This window comes from Hippocampus comes, unplaced genomic scaffold (assembly GCF_001891065.2).
Source record: "Hippocampus comes isolate QL1 unplaced genomic scaffold, H_comes_QL1_v1.1 scaffold147, whole genome shotgun sequence".
Lineage (NCBI taxonomy): Eukaryota > Metazoa > Chordata > Actinopteri > Syngnathiformes > Syngnathidae > Hippocampus > Hippocampus comes.
Window position 1 is genome coordinate 1,532,100 of NW_017805009.1, and position 11,647 is coordinate 1,543,746.

The following is an 11,647-nucleotide window of genomic DNA, read 5'->3' on the forward strand; positions in this document are numbered from 1 at the left end:
GCTGTGATGTAACCTTGTGAAACAAAGCAGACTGTCAAATAGTGAACAAAAAGGAGTGAGACAAATTAGCCCTCATTAATAAGTTACTTTATTGAACTGTTTAAAACAGATGAGGATGAATACTGCTGGCTTTGATGTAGACAGGCCTCCTTAATATTTAATCACCTGGCTCATGCATTTCCTAAAAACATCTGACCCTGAACTAAAACTGGAGCTCCTACCAAAGCTGACACTTCAGACGCACATTACCGACAAAAATATATTTAAGACACAATGCTGAATCATTTTAAATTCTCCACTGAAAAAATCTGGGATGAGACATTCGCAAAATAAACACTTTTCAATCCGAGCCTCAAATAGTTGAGTGGCAATGGGGGAGAAAATAACAGATGAAGTTGATAAAGGGGCTCATCCTGAGCTAAACGCTGAATGCGTGCAATCAGGGGGCAGAACAGGATCTTTGGACAATGCGCGGGGCATATGAACAAATAGTCTCACCTCCAGCTGAGTGTGTTGTTTCTTCTCATTGTGCACTCTGAAAGAGAAGAGGAGGGCCTTGGTTAAGAAGATTAGAGCCCTACCCCACCCGTACATTTAATCAACACGGCCTTTCAATTCCCCCCAACAATACCAAACATGTCTAAAATGTCCCCCGTCTCTCCCATAACATACCTCACATGCTGGAACGGAGGACAAGTCATCCAATAGGGGCCAAGAGAAGCATGATCAAGCTAATTATGTACAGGGATGGCATCAACAGATTTGTTGTCTTCAAAAAGAGTATTGGCTTACTTTTAAAACGGTCACCATCACAGTGGACTCTTTGATATCAATCAAATTCAAGGCTTGAACAAACCGCATCAGCTCCAGCTCCTTTTACAGTATTCATCAGATTGCCTTAAAAACCTGGGGAGCTTTGCTTGCTCACCCTTCATTTCTTTCATCTGTGGTTAAATATGTAAATAAAATGTCTAAAGTCATTCTTCAAAGGGGAACAAAAGAAAAAAGGGTCGGAGGGAAAAGACAGCCATAAAATTCCTCCGATTCTCCATAACATTAGCCAGAGGGGGGCCAGCTTCCAGCCAGAGCCAAGCAGCGGGGGAGCGAGCAAGCTCCATAGAATCACAGATTGCAAATCCCACACACAAAAAATAAAATATCTTTTCAGCTTCACCCATCAAAGCTCACCGCCTTTTACTTTATTAGTTACAGAATTATCTCACCGTTACTGATTTTTTAGAGATGGAGCTGGGCTACGTTTCCCCCTTAGCTCACAGTTGTGGTTGTAAAGATTACCGGTACGTAAAGTTTCTGATGTGTGTGTGTGTGTGTGTGTGTGTGTGTGTGTGTGTGTGTGTGTGTGTGTGTGTGTGTGTGTGTGTGTGTGAGTGTGTGCGCGCGCGCGTGCGGGTGTGTGCGTGTTACATGCATCATAATTTCTCTATAGGAGTGGGTTGTATTTGAAATCAGGTCCAAGACAGAACGATAAAAAAAAACAAAAATCATGAAAGCGACAGTTGTAGGCTAAATATGCTAAAGTCTGAACAGGCAGCCTTGATTCATGCTGTTTCTGCCTCTTTTTCAAAGCCATCTTCGTCATCGTGCCCAGCACAAATGTCATCCAGAAAGCGAAACAGGAATGAGGGAAACTGCAAAGATGATTCATTATAAAAAAAAAAAATGATGTCTTCTGAAAAAGTCTGCATGTCAGTGTTATCCCGTCAATTCCGTTTTACCAGAGCACCGCTAATCAAGGCAGATGAATGGATAGATTTCTTTCACAATATGTCATGTACACTTGCCAGAAAGTCAGATGACGAGTAAAAGGACTTCCCTAGCCCCGGGAACACATTTTATTACCATCGTTTTACACATGAAAAGTACTTTTGGTCTACTTTGTCACATCAGCCATATGTGAAAGCTCTCGCATAGGGCTGGGACAAAGTAGGCATATCAGCTGTTGTCCTATTGTGAGAGGTGACAATAGATACAAGCCATTATGCTGCCTGTTCCACATGTCCAAAACTAAATGCTTTGCATAGATTGAAAAATTCCCACACAGCAACAAATTGAAAGAGCGTCCATCCATCCGTCTTCTGAACTGCTTATCCTCACAAAACCAGCGATGCATACATGCATGCCATAATGTTAAAATTAGATCTAATAAAGCTTTTGAGGCTGTATGTATCTTGAAATAGTTGTGTAGTCGCTTTGCATCATACTGAGAGGATTTGTTAATGGTTTTGGTCACTCTGATATAACTAAGACATGATAGATAAGTAATCATTTTTACGCTGCATTTGTTACAAGAGGAAATGATTTCATGTCATCTAAGGCAGATATCTCCATCAAATTATGACATTGAGGAGACTATTATCGTTGCTTGGCCGGTCATTACCTGTGGTTAGTGAGAAAAGTTAAAAAGAAGGAATTGGAATGCTCTCTACAAAGTACCTCATGTCAAGGAATATAATGCTGGTGGTTGAGGCACGAACTTGTGCATACAGGACAGAAGAACCCGTCTGCGCCAACATGACCGTTCCTATTGACTCATCAGCCCAACACATTTCTCTCTCGTCCCGCCTCGCTGCTTCACCATCTCCTCCCTCGTCGATGAAATTTCTGGTAAACGGGAGCAAGGAGCGAGGTCCAAGGAATGTGTAATAGAGGAATGAGATGAGCCCATAGTCAATGCCGTCCGCTTGAAGCAACCCTGGTGTATGGTCACTCCCACAAACAAATATAAGACACGAGGCACATGTTTCCGTCTGTCGTCATCTTACGGGAGTCCATCAATGATGGACTGAGCAGGTCCGTCAGTACAGACCCAACTCGTGACGATTCCGGTGACGGACAAAAACCCACCTCGGTCAGTCTTCCCTCACTGGTCAGCAGTGACTACTTATTGGATTGTAACTGTAAAGCTCCGTTTATTTTTCTGATGGAGATTCGGCTAATTGATGAACACCAACAAATGGATTCGAGGAATCTGTCCAGCGAATGTGTTTGGTGGAGTGTGTATTGTTTTCATACGTGTATTCACACCCCGTATATGTTGCAGCTCCACGTGCTGAGCCTTAACAGCTGAAATGCCACTCGTAAGATCCATTGTGCTTAAACCATTTAGGCACACTGGTGCCAGGTTTCTCATCTTGCACCAGCACATTGCACCAGCGGATATGCCTTTCAAAGCACCTGAGGTACTCTCGTAAAAATGCACTTAAAGCTCTGCTGCGACATGTGATCAGTATTTCCATAGCCAATGAATGCCATGGATAAATTATTTTGAGGCTATAAACCTTTCACAAGGTAATGTGAGTGAGCTCTGGAGGATGTCTCATAAACATGCACAAAGCCGTAGACGCGTACGACCCAAGGTCTGACACACCAACCTGGCACTGTATAAGCTGTCTGACACAAAACCACTTCTTTACAGGGCTCATCAAAGTGATGATGTATACTATTTACTTTACATCTGTTCTTAGGGAGTTCCATCCCCAACAGGAATTTAGTTTTCCCTCCTAGGGCCATTCTGAAACCGCAAAATGTTGAATCATCTCATCGCATCATTACTTGTACTCAACAAATTAATGGATTACTACTTACACAAACAGTCAACTATAGTATAATAGTTTATCCAATTAGCGTTCAAGTGAGTGTTAAGAGGGTAACAAAATGATTGCAAAACTTCAACATGATTTATTACACACAATTTGACATTTGCGTCCAGATTTTAGCAAGGATCATGCAAGTTGACATGCATGATTTGCTTTTGCAGGCCGCATAAAATGATGTGGCGGGCTGGACCTGGCCCCCGAGCCTTGAGTTTGACACAGGTACCATACAGTCTCTCACTTGAACAAAGAAGCCTGATTCAACAATATGTTTGCAAGAAATGCAAGAATTTGTTCCTTTAAGGTGAATATTTAATTAATATGTATTCATTTACTATCCTTTACTCCTGAAAAACATTGATAAATGATAATGAAACAACAAATGTGATGAATGGAAAAACACAAACATGGAACTAAAATGAACCTATCTCATGGCACACTTACATCTGTGTTAGGTATTCTGTGGAGTGATTGAAGAAAACATCAGTCAATACCTCATTCTTAAAATGTGTAAATGGGACTTGCTGGGAATGAGGCCGATAGACATTTACGATCCTAATGAGCTAATCGATTCATATACCTTCATTAGCATCATAGTATTAAAAGTATTTTAAATTATTAAAATGAAAGACTAATTGGGAGATATTGACGTGCCATACAAGGGTGGTCATACTACTATATTACACTGCCAAACATCTTAAGCCGACCAGCAGTTATGTTTGCATGAATTGATTTACTGATTATTCTTGAATCACCGTGGAACAACGTGGTGTACTAAAATGAAAATAAAGTGTGTTCTATTCTACTGGCCGGATTCCAGGTATAAAAAGAAATGTCAACTTTTCATTCATTGTTGCGTTACTTCCTTCATTGACAAATACAGGAACTGACTGAAGGTGGAATTTCCAAAACAATAGGCTGAATTAAACACACATCTTCACAACTAGTTTTTAAAGATATCTTCTTTCATGAAACACAGTCTTGTAAATGTTTCCACCAATATTCTTTGATGAGTGACTTGTGAAGTATTTTATTTATTGATATAAGCAAAAACCTAATGATGTGCTTGTTTTGTGCAGCCCTCCACAGATGTTATTGCACAAAATGTGATTGATATTGAATGTGTATCAACCTTTTTTCCTTCTTCTGTATTGTAAAATCGAGTGGTTATGTTTGCAGGAAGGAGAACAAAACCATATCTGTGTTAATTTGAAGCTTGACGTGGAAGGGAAATTCATAAGGGAATACACAAGATTTGTATTATATGAGCCTCTTCAAATGCATGCATGACATTTCCATTGAGTATTGCATTTTTTCATTGCAAGGATCAGTTTCCAGGTATACAAAAAAGTCTGCATTTTTTTTATAAACATCAGCATTCAAAACCCACGATCTACATTTAAAAATAAACAAATAAATAAAAATAAAGAGCAATTGTAATGCTAATTGATCATGTTGAGCTACATTAATGCTAAGATTTAATCAACACTGTCATTAATTGATTATAGTTGTGGTTGTACTTTACAGTGGTGTGTAAATATAGGTATGCTGGAAAATGTTTCTATTCACAATTAATCAATGTAATAATCTTTAACATCTTACTGGAGGATGCTGTACAGTTTAAAATATTGAAAATTAGACATTGTTGAATAAGGAACTCTCTGACAGGACAGTATCAAACTCTGAAAGAGCTCTTGTACTTGTACAAATGCAACTGTGTGCGTGTACTTTAAGTGATCGTATAATAAATGTCGAATAGAAAATATAACGTGCATGGGGGGAAAAAACAGAAAGAGAGAAACACACCCTGTTTCCTCAAAATATTTAAACGCGGCAGTAAATTCCGCGATGCGAATCGGACCGTATTGTGCAATATTTCGGCTTTCTTGTTCAAAATGTCCACATTGTACTGTGTGTGAAGTTTGTAGTCGAGCACATCCAAAGAGAAGAGGCTGCAGGGCCGTTTAAAATGCAGTAATGAACAAGCTGTTCCACACGATTAGGAAATAATTCGCGTGTCAGTGTCATCTTTCTTATGCTAAGTGGCTGTCTTTGAAGGCGGATCTTTTGGCAGGTTGGACCGGGACCGAGGCGGCTCGGAGCAGCTCAGACAAGCGCTGCCACCAAACGCATCAACAGCCCGCCTCCCAGGAGCACAGCCATTCCGTACTACTTGTGGCAGACGTGTGATTTTTTTTACCACCGAGGATGTTTGTTTGAGTCGGACGTCATTGTGACCCAAGGAAAAAAAAAAAAAAAAGCAGGGGAGGAGGCGCTCGACTTGGAGTGTGAGTGAGGCTCTTCCAACTTCTTGCGCTGGGACGGAAAGCACGCCGCTGCGAGACAACGCCGGACGGAAAAGTCGCATGAAACGAGAGGATGGAGGATCGAGTGATTTCACTTGGAATGCATGGCCAAGGAGATTTTTTTTCTGCACACATTTGAGGCTTTGAGAGATTGACTGAACACGCATGCTGCAACTCTTGAATCACAAACAGCGCGCCCGACAGCATGGGCTGCAACGCACTCTTCCTTCTGCAAGACTCTATTTTTGGAACAGAGTGGGATTTGCGTTTTTATTGAAGTTTGGTGGGCAAGGTGGTCTTGCAATTGAAAGCCGTGTAAGTTAAGACACTCTCATCTGGTTTGACGAAAGACTTTGCTGTTGTGTAAGATAACCAATGGTGGACAGTTTTTTTCATTGCTTTTCAACTCCATTCGTAAGGATGTGTTCAATTACAAACCTGAACCTTACACTGTTCATTTTGCTGGTGCTGCGCATCACTGAGAGCTCAGCCATTAGCTCCATTGACCCTGACTGGCCAGGAGAGGGCAAATGTCAACAAATCAGCATCCCCCTGTGTAAGGACGTTGGCTACAACATGACTCGCATGCCAAATCTCATGGGCCACGATAACCAAAAAGAAGCAGCCATGCAGCTGCAAGAATTTGCAACGCTGATCCAGTTTGGATGCCACAGCCATCTTAAATTTTTTCTTTGTTCGCTTTATGCCCCCATGTGCACCGAGCAAGTGTCCAACCCCATCCCTGCTTGCAGAGTCATGTGTGAGCAGGTCAAAGTGAAGTGCTCCCCAATTTTGGAACAGTTCAACTTCCCCTGGCCGGACTCGCTGGACTGCTCACGGCTACCCACCAAAAACGACCCCAACTACCTCTGCATGGAGGCGCCCAACAACGGCTCAGACGAACCTCCCAAAGTCTCGCACACCCAGCCACCCGATTTCAGACTGCACCGGCCCCTGAATGGAGCGGACCTGCACCCGAAGGACACCGGCAGCAGAAAGAAATGCAGCAACCCTGGCAAGTTCCACTTTGTTGAGAAAAGCGAATCGTGTGCCCCAAAATGTTACCCTAAAGTGGATGTCTACTGGAGCCAAGGAGACAAGCAGTTCTCCTTGGTATGGATCGCCATCTGGTCCATCCTGTGCTTTGTCTCCAGCGCTTTCACTGTGCTCACTTTCCTCATTGACCCCCAGCGCTTCAAATACCCGGAGAGGCCCATCATCTTCCTCTCGATGTCCTACTGTGTTTACTCTGTGGGCTACCTGGTCCGGCTTTTCGTGGGAGCTGACAGAATCGCCTGTGACAGAGACAACGGGGTCCAGTATGTCATCCAGGAGGGCCTGGAGAGCACCGGCTGCACTATAGTGTTCCTGATCCTGTATTATTTTGGCATGGCAAGCTCCCTTTGGTGGGTCATCTTGACTCTCACATGGTTTCTGGCCGCCGGAAAGAAGTGGGGTCACGAAGCCATCGAGGCCAATAGCAGCTACTTCCACCTTGCGGCGTGGGCCATCCCGGCCGTGAAGACCATCATGATCCTGGTGATGAGGAAGGTGGCGGGAGATGAGCTGACGGGTGTTTGCTATGTAGGCAGCATGGACGTCAAGGCGCTCACGGGCTTTGTGCTTATACCTCTCTCCTGCTACCTTATCACGGGCACCTCCTTTCTCCTGTCTGGCTTTGTGGCTCTCTTCAACATCAGGAAGATCATGAAGACAGAAGGGGAGAACACAGACAAGCTGGAGAAGTTGATGGTTCGTATCGGGGTCTTTTCTGTGCTTTACACCGTCCCGGCCACGTGCGTCATTGCCTGCTACTTCTATGAGCGACTCAACATGGAGTACTGGCGCATGCTGGCTACGGAGGACAAATGTAAGGACAACAGTGGACAGGAATCTGAGTGCCTTTTGACCACGTCCATTCCCGCCGTTGAGGTCTTTATGGTGAAGATCTTCATGCTGCTGGTGGTGGGCATCACGAGCGGCATGTGGATCTGGACTTCCAAGACCCTGCAGTCGTGGCAGAACGTATTCAGCCGGAAACTACGAAAGAGAACGAGAAGGAAGGCGAGCAGCGTGTTCACCAGCAGCCGACCTTACATGAAACCTCACCCGTCTCTCAAAGGGCACGCTACTAAGTACGAACCCACGCGGCCCCCTCCTACATGTGTATGAGCTGGCTCTTTCCCTGTGTATAAACCCCAGAAAACACTGCGAAACCCTGGCCATGAGACATTTTATTCAAGAGTGCCATGATGTATTTATGCAAGCTGCACTGAATATCATGCAACGTGTTTTGTTGTTGTTGTTGTTGTTGTTGTCGTATCTCGAGCAACAAGAGCTGCCTTTGTTTGGAGAAAAAAAACCTGCTTCTCGTCTGTTATCCTACTGAGGATCCTGGTGGAGAAAAAAAATGTGCTGTTTCAATTATGAGAAAAGGAGCGGAATAACCAATTGAGCTGTGCCATGGGGTTATTTAAATAATGTGCAATAGATGTTTTGCTTTCATGCGACAAAGACACTTGTACTGTTTAGTGGAAGATTACAGACGAAGAAAGGACCCCAGAGACAATGGAGGCAAATGGTCAGAGATGAGTGTTGTGTTTAGAGGCTTTTTAATGGAAATGGAGACTGGCGGTGTCATATATGTTTGAACTGGAGCGAGAACAGCTGTTGAAAAGCAGCCCAGACCTTCTCAACTGCCTTTTGTCAAGCAAATCCATGCTGTAAATTAATTAAGCACTCTGTATTGAAAAGTTGTTCGTATGCGCTTTGGAGTTTTCGGTTGCTGTTTTATAGCACAAGAAAATGTTTGTATGTATTTCTAAAACTGCAGATTTTATTAAAAAAACGTTTTAGTTTTAAATGATGGTCAACTTTGCATTGATTTCCAGCTGGGCTGTTATTGCGGTCTCCGAGCACCCACACAGAAATTGTTTTTGGGTTTTTTTCAGCGTTTGCCTCTGATTCATTTGCAGCTGATGGAAGAGTTCAAATCATTTATCATACTCTGTGCCGCTATGTCAAATACTGCGGCTATTTTTTTCATTAAAAATGTTGAGTTAGTAAAGCAAAAAATTATATGCTCCGTGGCCGCAACATTCGGCACAGAGATCCAAAATAGGATCTGCATCTCAAATTCTGCCTCGCCAGGGATAATGATGCTCAGTTTACACTGGTGCCATCGTGAAATTGTGAATCTAACTATCCTTATTATTGTGCTTGTACTTTGCAGTGGTGTTGTAATGTGCTGCATCGATTGAGAACTGTTTTTGTACTTATATATTTAGTTCAGACACACCCCTATGATTCGGAGCCGTTCTGCTCCATACAACTCCACAATTACAATGTATGAAATATTCAATTTATTGTTAAAACCTTGAAAACGGAACATTATTATACTGTATTTGTCAAGGCCGATTTTTGGTAGAACTTTTGTATTGGATTATATTAGATTATGCTGCTGTGGACAAGTGAGTCTGCATTCCTGAAAGATATTAAATACTGTATCTGTTCAATTAATAAGGCGATTTCTCTCATATACAGAGCATGATTAATTAATTTCCACAAAACCCCCACCAAACGATCAAAAGGTTATTTTTAAAATCGGGACATGAAGGATAAAGTGGTTTCGTTTGGGATGATTATTTTCAACATGAATGTCCGTGCAAGCTTTAGTGTGACTCCTGGGGCGGCACATACACAATTTTGTTTCGGCCTATTCTCACCTTCTTCTCTCTCCTCTCTTGAATGCGTTCGTGTGCGTGAATGAAGGGACGTGTTCAATAATCCAGCTCTCATTCAGTACAGGATTAGACAGTTTGAAGGGTTTGACTTTGAAAAGAGGATGGCCGCAAACCCAAAATACAAAATATCTGTCATCTCTTCCCGTCTTTATCAGCAAAGCGTGGTGGCATTTCTAAAGACACATCTGGTTGGGTTTTAAAAGAGCTATTATTGACCGAAACATGTTCCTAAAGCATTTGGGGTAAACTGAGATGTTGGGAATTGGAGGTGGATTCTCTATGAACTCCTCAAATATCTTCAGTATATTAAATACAACATAGACATTAAAATAACTTGACATGATTAAAAAAAAATTGCATGTAAAAAATAACATTTGATGATGTTGGGCATTTAGAAAAAAAATAATTTTACAGCATCACTCATTTCAAATCGACTGTATGTGAGCGTTTAAAGCTTATGTTGCTTACAGTCCTGTTTTTGGTCGAAGAGAGTTTCCCAAACCACATTATGCTTTTTGTTCCTGAGGGCATTCAAGTGCCTGCATCAACCCAACCTGTTTTTACAGTCAAAAGCACATGACTCACAACTCCACTGTGGCTGAATCAGAGTGCAGCAGCGCCTATTGATACTCTAACTTGGAGGGGGTTGGGGGGGGGGGGGGGAGGAAGAAGGTGTGAGCCCTCCTAAGAGTTTCTACGGAAGGCCACCTGGATAAGAGCCCCCAAGGTGTCTGGAAAGGCTGTAAATATAAGTGACAGTTAGCGCCCCCCCTGCCCCTCAGGGTTCCTTCAGCCATGTAGTCTTCACTTTTTTTCTTCTCTCTTCAAAGGAAAGAAATTTCGCTCAGAGCAACGGCACAAGTATTGCTCTTGAGAGAAGATTCACTTTTTTTAGGAGGGGTCTGTCACAATTCTTGGTGAATTCACTTTTTTTTTAAGACCAGACCTATTTATTCGATCAGATGCATTCAAACATCCATGGAAAACATTTTCTTTCACTCATCTTGGTCATTACAGTTTTTCTGTCTGAATGTTTAAACTCTAACAGTGATCCTTGCAGCCCAATTTCTAAAATTCTATGTATATATATCACCTCTCACAGGGTTTGCAAAACTAAAATCACAACCATCGCTTTGTACTGGATTTCTAATTTTGTAACGCACAACTCATTGCTTTACACTCAATTGACAAATGATCAAGACCCTCCTTGGAAAATGAAACACAGTCATGGTTATTATTTACACTTTTCTGCCAATTGTCTGATCACACTTTCACAGGAAATAAACAGTTTTAGATAATTATTCACTTTGCTGTCATCTGCTTCAAAATATCAGGATGGCTATCCAGCTTCTGCAGACCTTGTCGATGATTGTCTTCACCTCCACTCCGTCTTCCTCTGCCTAATTCTAACCCTTCTCACTCTTCCTGCTCCCTCCATTGTACGCCACACCGACAGTTTACCTGTGGCTTATTTATAGCGCTGAGGCTGATTGCAAAGTGAACTAGTGTGTGGCCAGACATTATCGTATCACAGCCGTAATTTTGTGAAGTTTTGCAAGGGGTGTGTTGATGAATTGAAAATTGAGTGCAAGGCGGTGAGTTGTGCTCATTCAATTGAAAAGTGCATGTTACAAAATTATAACCCCAGTACACAGCAATGTTTGTGCTTTTAATTTTGCAAACTGTGAGTGGTTTTGCGATAGATTGCAAATTGCGCTACGGGAATCACTGTTAGGGTTGAAGCATTCATTAAAGAAAAAATAATCATTCAGACCTTGAGGGGAAGAGACACAACAAATTATCTTGTGCTATAGTCATAGCGGCAAAGTTGCTTCACCAGTCCTTTAAATTTTCCCACGATACCAGAAAATACACACACCTTCTTCCTGCTGTCTGTGTGTGTGTGTGTGTGTGTGTGTGTGCGTGTGTGTGTGTGTGTGTGTGTGTGTGTGTGTGTGTGTGTGTGTGTATATATATATATATA

At 42.3% G+C, this 11,647-nt stretch overlaps 1 protein-coding gene across 1 annotated transcript; it reads left to right on the plus strand.

Annotated features, from left to right (window-relative positions):
- Positions 1 to 5,602: 5,602 nt before the first annotated feature.
- fzd10 (frizzled class receptor 10) lies at positions 5,603 to 8,783 on the plus strand. The gene has a single exon (XM_019862822.1). It carries the CDS (start codon positions 6,296 to 6,298, stop codon positions 8,090 to 8,092), a length of 1,797 nt encoding a protein of 598 aa, XP_019718381.1. The 5' UTR covers positions 5,603 to 6,295; the 3' UTR covers positions 8,093 to 8,783.
- Positions 8,784 to 11,647: the final 2,864 nt, after the last annotated feature.

What these genes read in the sequence shown, in the direction of transcription:
- fzd10 (XM_019862822.1), top strand. Translation starts at nt 6,296, where the DNA reads ATGGTGGACAGTTTTTTTCATTGCTTTTCAACTCCATTCGTAAGGATG.